This window comes from Heptranchias perlo, chromosome 1 (assembly GCF_035084215.1).
Source record: "Heptranchias perlo isolate sHepPer1 chromosome 1, sHepPer1.hap1, whole genome shotgun sequence".
Taxonomy (NCBI): domain Eukaryota; kingdom Metazoa; phylum Chordata; class Chondrichthyes; order Hexanchiformes; family Hexanchidae; genus Heptranchias; species Heptranchias perlo.
In genome coordinates, this window is record NC_090325.1 from 62,650,462 (window position 1) to 62,664,532 (window position 14,071).

The following is a 14,071-nucleotide window of genomic DNA, read 5'->3' on the forward strand; positions in this document are numbered from 1 at the left end:
AATTAAAGCCGGCGGGATGATTATTTACATAGTTTGACAGATAGTTAAATTACTTGAAATACTGGATTGAGTAGACATTTTGGCAGGGGTGCAATTTTGGAGGAACCTCAGCATGTTTCCCGTGCTGTGGGAAACACTCTCTGTTGGAGCAGACGTGTTTCAGCCAGCAGCCAGTGGGAGATGTAAAGGATTATTTGACAGGTGGGTGGAAAACCTCATTTATTGCAGCAGGGCACTCTGTCACTTCAGACAAAGTTTTGGCTACAACACCTGTGTGTTTTCACTCAAAATTCTTATTTTCCACCCAAAACTCTGCTGTGCAAACACATTTACCTACTTTGCGGACCCCCTCAAACTCACACCGTCAGGATGGGGGGGGCGCCATAGCTGCATTCACCACTTCATCTGAGGATGAGCAACATCTCCAGCCTCTCCAGGCACGCCGTCCACCTCCGCCACGTGGAGCTCCACAACACAGTGCTGCACCACAGGCACCTACACAAGAGCACTGAGGGTAACAGGGTCTACAGACCGAGGCTCAGCTTCCTCTCTGAGGAGCAGTGCATATGGAGGCTCAGAGTCAGTCGCCAGGTAGTCGCAGACATCTGCAGCCTCCTTCATGCCGAGCTGCTCCCGGCTGGGCCGAGCAGCATCTTCTTACCTGCTGCTGTCAAAGTCACCACTGCCCTCAACTTCTTCGCCTCCGGATCATTCCAGGGTGCCACCAGGGACATCGCCGGGGTCTCTAAGTCGTTTGCACACATGTGCATAAGGCAGGTCACCGACGGCTTGTTTCGCAGGGCCTCGCATTAAGTTGACTTCCCCATGGACGACCTCAGCCAGACGGAGAGGGCAGTGGGATTCCACGCTGTGGCTGGCTTCTCACGGGTGCAGGGTGTAATCGATTGCACCCATATAGCAATATGAGCACCTCCACACGAGCCAGGACTGATCATCAACAGGAAGGGCTATCACTCCATCAACACTCAGCTCGTTTGTGACCACCGCAAGAGATTCCTTGATGTGTGCGCCAGATACCCTGGCAGCTGCCACGATTCCTTCATCCTCCCGGAGTCCAACATCCCGCCCCTCTTCCATGCACTGAACACCCGCAAGGGCTGACTCCTCGGGGACAAGGGATGCCCCCTGCACACGTGGCTCATGACACCTCTGAGGAACCCCACCACCGAGCAACAGCGTCGATATAACGACAGCCACATCGCTACCAGGTCTACAATTGAGCATGCTTTAGGGCTGCTCAAGATGCACTTCAGGTGCCTTGATCGTTCTGGGGGAGCGCTTCAATACGCGCCAGACAGAAGAGGACACATTATAGTCGTGTGTTGTGCCCTGCACAACATGGCACAACAGAGAGGGGTGCCGCTTGAGGAGGCCCCATCCACATCTGCCATCCACATCTGCCACCCACATTGAGGAGGAGGAGGAGGAGCAGGAGCCACCGTGGGCAGAGCAGCGGCTCACCTGGCTGCTCGTGAGGCCAGGGAGTCACTGATATGTGAACGGTTCTCCTAACATCATACAGTGTGAAGAGTCCAGTCCTCACCACCTGGAGAGAGCAGCGGCCACACAAGCACCCCCACTCCCTGCACAAAACAGTCCTGCAACTACACATACATCCCGCCCACTGTAGAGTGACTCATTGGGTGGCATCAAGTGTGGGCGTTCATGATGAACCTCATGAAAGGGCCTTATTACAGAAGCCAGTCAAGCATGGCCAAGACGTGACAGTAGTGGTGACAATAATAACATTTAATGTGCATTTTACAAAAAGCAAATACAAATGAAAAATATGACCAACCGTCAAACACCCTTGCGCATCCTCTCTGTGCTCACAAAACCTTTGCCTTACACTTACGAGTACTCCTACATGATGCATCCCCTGTGGATGCAGCAGAGGTAGTGACAGGTTGCTCTTGTTCATGCCCTGACCGATTAGATGCTTTGGGCCTACACCCTCTGGGTTTTGGTGCCCGTGAGGGCCCCTCCAAAGACTGCTCCACCTGCACCTGTGCAGGGGCAGACTCGGCCACCTGGAGAGGAGGGAGCATTGTGGGTACTGGTTGAGAGGGGATAAACGGGTGAGACATGGGAGCGCTTTGAGTGGCGTCCCCATTTCCATGTCTCTTTTCGCCATCATCCCTCCCGGGCCAGGCCCACACCACTCCTACCACTCTGCAGGACGACAGTTTGGAGGACATGTGTGAAGCCAGTGTTAGTGTATCTGTCTGCCTGTTTAAGGTGGCAGAATGTTGTTCACCTTGAGTCCGAACTGCCATTGTCAGGGCCTCAATGGACTCATTGGTGAGCCGTGCTTGAAGCTCGATGGAGGCTAGCCTTACCTCCATCGCAGACATTCCCGCACTTACCCGCGACATTATTTCAGAGATGCCCTCACGTCCCTGTGACAGTATCCCAGAGATTCCCTCCTGTACCTGTGCCACCATTCCACTCATGCAGGAGTTGGACTCCTCCATCCTCTGCGCTATTGTGGGGAGTACGCATGGTACCTGTTCCAGCACCTTGCAAGTGTGCTGCTGCCCCTCGATCATTCTCCTTTTAAAGGATGGCCCCCAGAGTTCAGCATGTGTGTCCAGCTGAGCAGAGCCTGGAGAAGAGTGCTCCCACCGATGTGGACTCTCCTCAGCTGCCCCTGCCACCAGTGTCTGCTCGTGCTCACATGTGTGGTAACTCACCATGTGCGACCCCAACTAACTGAGGACGGGGACCCACCGAGGTGTGTGTATCTGTGCTGGTGGACGGCTCGCTCAGATGTGATGGTGCCCCCTCAGAGGCCGGCAGGTCCTCTGAGGAATCGCCCTCCACCGTCCACGGCGGTCGCTGAAGGCCCTGTAAGAGAACAGAAGACAATATTAAGCATCATCACAGATGTTGAGGTGCTGAAGATGGAAGGCACGTTAACATTAATTGATATTGTGTGTGCTGAATGTTAATGTTCTGTCACCGGATGTTTGTCGGGTGCCAGTCTCGGCGTCCCCGACGGCCAGGCACTCGAGAGTATGGCACAGCTCTAGCGCCTCCTGCTCCGCGTCCATGAGGACTACTATCTGTTGTGGACTCCCTCTGGTCCTCGCCCTCTCCTGTGCATTCTGGGCTCTCTTCTATAAGGGGAGAAAGTACAGATGCGTGAGTGAGTGAAGGTGATGTGGCCAACTGATGAATGCATTGGTTTGGGTGAGGCTGACTGTGAAAGAGATGCGTCAGAGGGTGAGTATGAGACAGAGCCATGACATTGTATCAGGATTGGGTTGAGTGGTGGTGGTGGGGTGACTAATGGGGAGGTGAGGAAGTGCAGGTAAGTTGAGGATGAGCCTTAAGTGAGTGTGAGGAGTGATGTGATAAAGTAGTGTTGGCGGTTGTAAGGGGTTTTGTTTCCGGGGCTTATCGTGGGTCAGCCAGTTATGTTTTCCTGAGCTGCCCTGCCCGCTGTGCGGTTTCGAATCGCTTTCCCCTTCCTGATTCTGAGCTCAGGACTTATCGAGCGGTAATAAGGACAGACGAACAGACCAGTGGATTGGTGCAAGGAAAACCAATGTTTATTAATAAGAAAACTAAAACTACAAGGTAAACAGAATTATACAGAAGATAAAAGGAATCGCTATGGATGCAATACAGTCTTACACTTAACGGGGTGGAAGAAACGGACACATCGAGGGAAAATTCTAAAATCACAATTTTAGCAATACCCCTTTAACTCCCACCCTTACACCTAGCTAGGTTGTCTTGTGACGGCCAGAAAAAAAATAATGCTCACCGATGAAACGGATGAAAAGGCCTGGCCCCTGTGTCCTGCTGCTGCCGTCGACATGTAGTTGCGATGTTTACTGGACGGCCTTCCTTCTTGGTTGCTAGCAGCCAAGCAGGACGCTGGACCGAGGCGAAGAGAGAGAGAGGTTCTGGGACGCCCCAGTTATACCCTCCCGGTAATAGGTTATTTTCGCGCCTCATCAGTTTGCTCCATTGTCCGATTTGGGCGGGAAAACGTAAGACAAGAGGGGTCCCGACCTTGGCCCATTTACATTAATGGCCGGTACCTGTACTGATCTGTTCCATAACTGCTTTCCATTGTTCCGAATGTTCCTTAATGGGTTACCTTAGTCCTGGGATTATTCCTGCTCGAATTTTGATTGTGTAAGCCGGCAACGTTGATGGCTTGCCTCAGGGCGTGAATGCAACCATGCTTGCCTCACTGCATTGTTCAAAGAGCCCTGTCTGCTCTTGTGGAAAGGTGTTTGCAGACGTGTTAAACACGGAGCCTGCCAAGCTGTCAGAGAATCCAATTTCAAATGCTGCAAGCCTTTGGCCATGTGTCTGACCGCAGCCATTTTGAGAGGCCCTGTTTTTTTTAAAACAGTCACACCAGGGTTTCTTTAATAACTCCAATAAATCTTCGGGGGGGGGGAACGTGTGAAATTTTGCGAATCCCTTCACGGTGCAGAATGAGTTGAGGGGTAGGGGCAGTGATGTGGAAGACGGAATGTGGAAGAATGAGTAAGTGTACTCACTTTGGCTAACCTAGTTCGGTCAATGAAGCACTTCCTGCACTGGATCCCAGGTACGGGAGATGTTACTGCTGCTGGTGACCTCCTCTGCCACCTCGAGCCAGGCCTTCTTGGTGGCAGAGGCAGGCCACTTCCTCCTGTCTGCCGGGTAGAACACATCCCTCCTCTTCCTCACCCCATCCAGTAGCACCTGGAGTGAGGCATCATTAAATCTAGGAACAGCCTTGCCCCTGTGCTGCTCCATTGTGCTGTTTGGATTTTTGCTTCAGGAGCAGCCATTGGAGGACTGCCCCTTTAAACAGAGCTCCTCCAGCTGACAGCCTGTGATGCGGGTGTGCAGTCCGCCTGCTGCGCAGTTCTCGGACAGCAAACCTGGAAGCCACGTTAAGTGGCTCCAATTTACCCACGATCGAGTGGGGAACGGACAGATGTTATTGGGCGGGTTACCCACGCGTCCAATCATCCCCCACCCCACTGCCACTCCACCTCCCTGCTAATATTGGGGCCGTTGGGTTTTATTAATATTCCCAGAATGTGTTGCAATTAAATGCATAAAAACGCTGCTGGAATTATCTGGAAATGCTACCTGATTTTAGTGACTGCGTTTTTAAAATCTTTTACTAGGTCCCGTGACATAGCTCAAGTGATGATTAGCAAACTGAAATTTCATCCCAACAAGATCAATATCCAGAACAAGAACTGTGCAATCGATGAGAAGCTGACAGTGTGTATCACAGCAGAGATCTGCTTTAATATTAGCCTGAAGTCTGATAAAGGACCACAACAACCAATTGGTATGTTTACAGAGATTGTAGCACTGCTTGCATGATGCCAAAGGCAATTAAGTAATTCACTTTGCCGAGATGTAGTTCTCTGAGCTTCTACATGTACAAAAAATGGGTATAATGCACATAACATCTTATCTTACATAATGCTAATAAGAACATAACATTTGCTTTAAGATTACAAAGGGACTCAGTGAGGATAAATATTGGCTGATACCCTAAGCAATTTGTGAGCTAAAAATTATTTCTGTTTTTTTGTCTGGATTTTTCAGAATTTATTTTCTAAAATGAGTAAATTACGACTGAGTGTTGAATGTAATTTCACGCAATTGTTAGCCACAGTTATGAGATGTAGTGAGAATAAACATCCTCAAAACACCTTACATTCATGCAACAATCTAAGTTACTGGATAAATTATTATAAAATAAGCAATACAGTTTGCCAAGAGAAGAAACATTAATGTCCCTTAAAAGCCAAGGCTCTCAGGATGAGTTTAGATCAGAAACAGTATTGTGCTAGTTCGTAAGCAGGGCCTGTTGGCTCGAGCTTGCTTTTGTCTTGTCTGCCTATGGTTATAGTGAATATTCTAGTGTGTGCATGTTGACCTGGAATAGAAACCCCAAACTGTTTAAACAATGAATTGGACATTGTGCCTTAATCAATTTAAGATTTTATATTCAAGTATGTGAGAACAGTTACTGAAACTATGTAACAGGATAATTCATGGTCACAGCAACAATATCGAGTTTATTTCATGTGAAGGATCTGTGACTGACAGGTCTTTGACAATTACCATTTACATAAAGCCATTTAGCAACAAAGCTGCTGTTCATGAACTAGTTAACTAGTTCTAATGTTTTAACAACTAGCTCAGTGAGTCAGTCAATACAATGCCACATTGATGGTTTGATTTAATATTTTCTCAACTGTAGGGGGTGGTGGTGTGTGTCAGCTTCACCTCTGACTACTGAGCGGTCCGAATCGCTCCCACTCCCTGGGTTCTAGACCTTGGACTTATTTGGGGGTTGTGACAAAGTGCAGCAGACAACTGGTTTTAGTGCAAGAAACTTTGACCTTTATTCAAGAGAGAAAATACAACACAACAATCTTAACACTCTAATAAAATGGGGAACACTTCTGTACACACGAGGGAAATTACAGTAGAAAGATACCTCACCCCTCCCAATCCCACTGTACTAGCTAGGTTGGACTCTAAAGGGCCAGAGATAATGCTCACCAAACGAATCTTTGACAGTAATTCACCCAGAGGTAAGTCAGAAATAGATTGTAGAGTGGAAACTTTGCAGATCTTCGGTTTTCTCCCGAGTTGGTTTCTTTGGTCGCGGTGGCTCAATATTACCCGGTCGGTTGGTTGTTCCGTAAGGCCCTTGTTGCCGCGAGGTGTCTGTTGGTCACTGGGGCTGTTGCTCTGGTTTCTTCTTGTGTGTCGGCCTGCTTCTAGAGCTGCTGATCTTCTCTGTCGAACTGCCTTCCTCTCGCCTTGTTGTTTGCTGGAAACTGTTCTTCTTTCCAGACACAGGCAGAACCAAGACAAGCAGCCCACCAGAGCCAGCAAGCCAGAGGGAGAGAGAGAGAGAGAGAGAGAGAGAGGTTTCGAGTTTCCACTTGTGGATGTCTCTCTTACAATTGGTCTTCGACACTTTAAAAAAAACACTTCATGTCTGTTTAAACAGTTCTTACAAAGTCCTTAAGAATCTTTGATGGCTTTTTGATGGCCCCTCATCATGTTGCCATTGCTGCTTCCGATGGGTCACTGTTAATTCCGATTTGCTGATCACCTGGTATACAGGCTTCCTTTTGTATCCAACGTCCTAGGTGTTGATAGGTTTTGCATTTAAAAAACATGGCCCCGCTATGTCTGCAGCAGTTGCCTCTTTCAATGGCTGACTGCCTTTCGAATTCGTGCTGAGTGTCGACCACCTGCTGTCGGTTTTGCATTAAAACAGAGACATGTCTGAAGCATTAATTCTCCGAAGTTCCACGGTGTGTGTGTTGTTGATTTCGTCTGGTGACCTCTCACCTATCCTTCCATTTTAGGATTATAGTCAATGGCCAAAGTTTTCCCATACTCAGGGTTTTTTAGGGTTTTTCTCTGGGTTTTGGGGGATCTGTGAATTTTGAGAATCTTACACAACAAGCCTGCTATTTGTCAATAAATTGTGAAATCTATAAATTAGTCGGTAAGAGATTTGTCCACCAAAAATAGCTACTTGTGCTGACAAGCTGACGAATCATCGCAATGACTTGTTCAGCCAATTGTCAGACCTCTCCTGTGCGTGACACTGGTGAGTAGATGTTGAGAAATTCCAGAATTTTAGTTCATCATCTGAGGTTTATAAACAGTTTGGATTTATTCTGAACAGATAAACTACTATCAACTCTCTGTAAATAACTATGGAACACGTGCTTATTCAAACTGACTGCTTACAGAAGAGAGGGGCATTTATCAACACGGCTTAATGTCATCCTAAGCTCTGATGCACATATTTTCTTATTTATTGGTGATGAGTTCCAGTTGGGCATTAGAAGGAGTAAATTAGCTTCAGACTGGTGGCCAGCCCAGGGAAACTCCTCTCTCCCTCGGTTCAAAGGTTTTGTAAAATATCAGCCCACACACTATGATGCTGAAAGCAAGTGCAGTAATAAAGCTAGTCTAACATCAGAAATAATTGTTAAGATTAAAAACACAGTTTGTGCTCAACCTGTGGTCCACTTTCCCTCCTGCACAAATAAACTCATCTGTAGCGTGACAACTTTTCAAATTTGTGTTTATTGACACGTGTAAACACAGTAGAAAAAGAGCAACAAAGACTCCATCAACTTTGAGTCCAATTTCAGGATCTGACTGTAAATATATTTAATATTTATTATTTTCTATTATAGCTCTTGAATACAGAACAACAATAGACTCTGCAAGGCGTATCTCAAGAGGACTCTTTAATGAAACACATGAGAGAACTATCCAAGAAAATATCACCCTACCCTTCTATAGCTGCACTGAACATATCTTCTACATGTTGGCAAGTAAATCATACATTGCTTTTACAGACCTGGCAAAAGCTTTCCTGATGACTCAGTGGGCAAGAACCCCTGAGTATGATACTGAGCCAGAACCAACACTAAGATCTCAGATTCAGGTTCAATTGTCATGTTGTACTGAGTTAAAAGATTTCAAATGAGGTAGGGTTGAGGCCATTACCACTGGCCTTAGTATTTCCAGGCTAGCGAGGGTGAAACTCTGCCAGGCATCTTGTTCCTCAACACTATCCAGTGACCCTTTGTGTGCAGGTGTGAATATTGGGTGCCGACAGGTTTGGGTTTGGCTGTGATACCCATCCCCATGGTTGCATGGTCTGCCAACACTCACTGTCTAGACTTGCACATGAAGAGTGGTCACTTGAGCTCGGAATTGGAGGGCTACCAGCAACCATACCACCCATACTTGGGGTTATATAGGAGGTTAGAATGTTGAAACATTTGAAAGTACTTCACACAATGAATTACTTTTCTAGTGCAGTGAATGTTGTTATGTAGACAAACATAGCAGCCATTCTACCTCAACAATGTCCCACAAGCAACAATGTAATGAAACAACAGTTTTAAATAATGCCATGAGAGCTTTAACATCCACATGAACCAATAGAAAGGGCAGAATAGAACCTCAGTTTAACAATTCATCTCAAGGACAGCCTCTGCAACAATAATGCACTCCTTCATTGCTACACTGGAGTATCAGCCTAGATTATAAGTTCATACCAAAGCTCGAACCCAAGATTTTCTAACCTATAAATGAAACAGCTACCAACTGGCCCAAACTGACACATTAAAATAGCTTATTCCATGGCTGTATGAGTTTATCCAGTGAGTGGCTTTATAGACTAGAAATGGTTTGATCCCCGGTTGATTGAGTTAGTCGATCTCAGCCAAAATGGTAGCAGAAAGCATTACAATTGGGCTTAATGGCCCAGAGACAAAAATTAGCCAGGGTTCCCGCAACTATCCAGCGACCTCTCCTGGAAGTGCACGTGTGGATAGCGGGTGGAGATAGGATTGGACCTGACTGTAATGCCCCACTGTTGAATAGCCTAACAGTGCTCATTGTCAAAGCACATATATAAATAACAGCCGTTAGGCCGAGGCTTCAGAGGATGCTCAGTGCCTGTCGAAGGAAACCCTGACAAGGAATAAATGCCTTCAATAGAGAAGGTTGGGTAGAAAATTTAGTAAGAAAATCTACAAGTCCCTACTAACAATTTCTCTGATTATATCTCGGGAAGACATATTTATTTACAAGAATTCATTGCATCTTTAGAACCAATAAACTAGTTAAAGCATCCATCTACACAGATGGACTGAGTGGTCAGTGAGTTAGCACGTTGCCCTTTTAGCTGTAGGATTTGGAATGTAGCCCAGACAGATGGGATGACAATCTCTTCTCTAAATGGCTGCTAGGATCCTACACGAAATGAGTTCTGTTTCTCTCAGCCACGGTGCTAATGGCTATGAGTTCACGGCACCAAACCTACCCAGAGAGGCCATCAGCATAGTGCAGGAAATGAAAATATTTATATTGGTGCAGCAGGGGTTGCTGTTCTGAGATCAGAGTTAAACCAAATTATTGGAGTAGAGTATCGGGAGGTGTGCATCTAACTCATGCTAGAACTATTTCCAAAAGTGGAAAATTGCTCCATTCTCCAACGCTGATCTCTCTCAAGTTGATGCGCACAACCGTTTCCCACCCACCCCCCCCAAACACAGATACATACGCACATACTTTGAGTAAATACACAGTCCAATGCCAGAACTGAGGATGTTAATGGGGACATAACCCTAGTAAATGTTCTTCCAAAGTTCATTACCATGTTTGTGCCGTTATGCCTCCTCTATACACAATCAGAAACAAAATATTTAGCATTACAAATATTTCCTTAATCCTTGTTTAATTCAAAAAATTATATTTAAAAAATAATACAATATCAAACTTGTAACATTTAATGTGACAGCAAAGTTGCAGCAGCTAACTGTTTTAGGAGCAGCATCTCCCTGACCATTCCACAGTATAGAATAATTAAATCCTTATTGTAACTCATAGCAGTAATTTAATGTCTAGTATGTGATTATACTTTATAACTGCTCCTGTTTGTTACTGTTTTTTGTACATGACCGTTCTTTTTAACTGCTTCTTGTTTATGACTGATCAATGTATGTGGCTGCTATTTGTGTGTCACTACTCTAACTCCTCTTTATATGTGACTGCTCCTTATGTGTGACTACTCTATGACTCCTCTTTATATGTAACTGTTCCTTATGTGTGACTACTCTGTGAGTCCTCTTTATATGTGACTGCTCCTTATGTGTGGCTGCTCTGTGACTCCTCTTTATATGTGACTGCTCCTTATGTGTCACTGCTCTGTGACTCTTCTTTATATGTGACTGCTCCTTATGTGTGACTGCTCTGTGACTCCTCTTTATATGTGACTGCTCCTTATGTGTCACTGCTCTGTGACTCCTCTTTATATGTGACTACTCCTTGAGGGTCACTAATTTGTGACTCCTCTTTATATGTGACTGCTCCTTGTGTGTGACCACTCTTTATGTGTCACTGCAATTAGTGTGTGACTGCCTATCTACAAATGTGACCACTGTTCATCTCTGGGTATTTTTTCAGGATGCTCCAGATTTTCTAAATCCTGTGGAGATTCTGGTGGAGTTTGCTCTATCAAATCCCGAGGAAGGACCAGTTATGGATGCCGACTTACCAAATGAAAAGAGAGCTTTGGTAATTTAATATTCTGCAATTTGTACATTCCATTTGATACATTTTTAAAAAGTCACAAGCATTTGTTATTCAAAAGGTATTTTACGAAAAAAATGTGGGCCCTGATATTTCCTCTCGCAGTACCTGGGAACAATCATTTCATAGAAACTGTGCAAAAGAAAAGGGGCTGTTACAGCCACCTCCTTTATGCTGTCTAAGGATTTCCAGAGCTTTCCAATGTTGGAATGTAAATGAGGAGGGAGGTAGCATTCCCAGGCCTACCACCTCAATTTTCTCCCAGAATGACCAAGCGGCACCCACTTCCAATGGGTCTTGCTGAGTGTTGCACCAGGACCCCCATAGACTGGAAGGGCTCAGGGAGCCAGGCAGCATGGTGAAGAGAACCCGAAGGCAACTTTTCAAGCAACCAGTGGACCTTCGGCATCGGTGCCTTCTGGCTGCTGTTCTCCTGAGGCCTGCAGCCACGACCCTGATCCCACCCCAATTCCCAGCTCTGCCAAGGGGCGGCCCTATGCGGGGGGTGGGGGGGTTGGTTGGGGAGTAAAACCCACCAAATGCAGGCCCATTGCAGCGTGGACAGGTGGAGTACACTTCCGATGCGTTCTACTTGTCCTGTACCCAGGCAAGCAGGGAAGAAATACTGGGACGTTGGTTCTTATATAATGTTATTTTCCATTTTGAATGTAAGTGACTAAATTTGACACATAATAATGTCTGAGTTCAAAGGACCATGCTACTGTGAGTGGGGCTGCGCATTTTAAATGTAAATTACAGCCAATTTAATTATTTCATTAAATTCCTTTTTATACCCTCTTCTCTAATAGAAATCTTGACCGCTTTCCCTCCTCTCAGCCTCACACAAACGTTGGGCTAAATTTCAGTGTTCACTGCACAATCAGTAATCTGATGGAGCAGATTATTCACACATTATAGAACCCATCCAATTCTCAGCCCATTGATTTCATCAAAATCATAACGGTTTCTATGACGGGCCAGTGATCCGACCACCAGATTACCGCCCCTGTGGTGAAGGCGGGAATTTACCCCTTTTATGTTTTGAGTTTGATCATCAGCAGTTGGATCTCTTGTTGAGCGGTTACAATGAATCAGCAGGGATGGGCATTCCTTACAGTCTAGATAGTGATCTGGAGTCAACGATGATTTTAAAATTGGATAGGATTATTCATGTTATGGTACTAGCACGAACGTTGGATACTAGCATTATTAGTACTGACATTGGAATAGTAGTGGTATTAGCATTTCAAACTAGTATGAAATTAGACAGTGCTATTGCAGTGCTCATACTTACCAGTGGTTCCATATCACTATCTATAACTATAAAGGATGCTAATCCCTGTTCGTTCAGTGGAACTGCTCATTGATCGAGCCTATTGCTGATGTCAGCAGACCGCCTTTTCAGCAACTGTCAGCCTCAAAACATAAAAATAAATTTTCCACTTGTGAGTTCCCTTGCCTGCCGGGAGCATATATCAGGAAATTTCATGTGCTCAAATTGAAATTTTCCATGCAATAATTCTTAAGAAAGCTCTTCACAACCAACTACTTTGGAAGTGTAGTCACTATTGTTTTGTTGGACAAATGTGGCTGCCAATTTGTGTACAGCAAGGTACCACAAATAGCAATGAATTAATCTGTTTTAGTGATATTGGTTGAGTAATAAATGTTGGCCAGGATACAATGAGAACTCCCTTACTCCTTCAAGGACTGCCATGGGATCTTTTACATCCACCTGACCAGGCAGGCAGGCCTTGTGTTAACATCTATTCTGAAAGACAGTGCCTCTGAAAATGCAGCACTTCCTCAGTACTGCAATGAGGCCCCGATATAGGCAGGGAGGGAATGGGGACATGTGTCAGTGACTGGGAAACCCAGAAATACTGGGAAGGTGAAGGTCCAGCCAAATTTAATAGCAGAACCTCATTACATAGAAACATAGAAAATAGGTGCAGGAGTAGGCCATTCGGCCCTTCGAGCCTGCTCCTCCATTCGATATGATCATGGCTGATCCTCTATCTCAATACCATATTCCCGCTGTCTCCCCATGCCCCTTGATGCCTTTTGTGTCTAGAAACCTATCTATCTCCTTAAATATATTCAGTGCCTTGGTCTCCACAGCCTTCTGTGTAGAGAATTCCACAGGTTCACCACCCCTGAGTGAAGAAATTCCTCCTCATCTCAGTCCTAAATGTCCTACCCCGTATCCTGAGACTGACCCCTCGTTCTAGACCCCCCAGCCAGGGGAACATCCTCCCTGCATCCAGTCTGTCTAGCCCTGTCAGAATTTTATACGTTTCAATGAGATCCCCTCTCATTCTTCTAAATTCGAGTGAATACCGGCCTAGTTGACCCAATCTCTCCGCATACAACAGTCCTGCCATCCCAGAAATCAGTCTGGTGAACCTTCGTTGCACTCCCTCTATGGCAAGTAGATCCTTTCTTAGGTTTAAAATTAGAATTTTTTTACTCCGTTTCAGATTGAGAGGCCGGCCGCTGCCAGGGACCACTGGGGACAGTCCCAGACAATCGAGAAGATCGGGAGTGATGTGGGGGGTGGGGGCTCGAACCGTGGCAGCGAGGAGAGTAGGTGGGAGCAGAGATCGTGGTGTGGTGCTGGGGGGGAGACATCGCTGGGGAGTGCCAGCCGATCATGGGGAGGGGGTGATCACGGCAGGTTTACTTGGGGAGGTCAGGGAAAGCACGCCTGCTCCTCTTCGCCCAAAAGAAGTGCTGGGAAAGGACTTATCTGCTGAAGCTGGCAGCTCCCACCTCCCTTCAGCTGTTGGATTTCCCGAGCCCCGGGAAACCCAGCCGGCCAGCGTTAAATTTAAATGACTGCCAAAATCTGAGAAACGCAGCCTCATTTAAATATTATAATCACGGACCCACCTCTCCAGAGCTGGTTACTTGGCCGTTCCCCAACCCG

The 14,071-nt window shown here is 46.1% G+C and overlaps 1 protein-coding gene across 1 annotated transcript in view; it reads left to right on the forward strand.

Moving 5' to 3' along the window:
• The window catches only part of itga1 (integrin, alpha 1), a 193,649-nt gene that overhangs the window by 139,743 nt on the left and 39,835 nt on the right, over nucleotides 1-14,071 (forward strand). Inside the window, exons 17-19 of the mRNA XM_067985617.1 lie at nucleotides 5,166-5,335; nucleotides 8,232-8,368; nucleotides 11,017-11,127. Of these exons, the coding sequence (XP_067841718.1) occupies nucleotides 5,166-5,335; nucleotides 8,232-8,368; nucleotides 11,017-11,127 (418 nt within the window). The remainder of the gene's footprint in view (nucleotides 1-5,165; nucleotides 5,336-8,231; nucleotides 8,369-11,016; nucleotides 11,128-14,071) is intronic.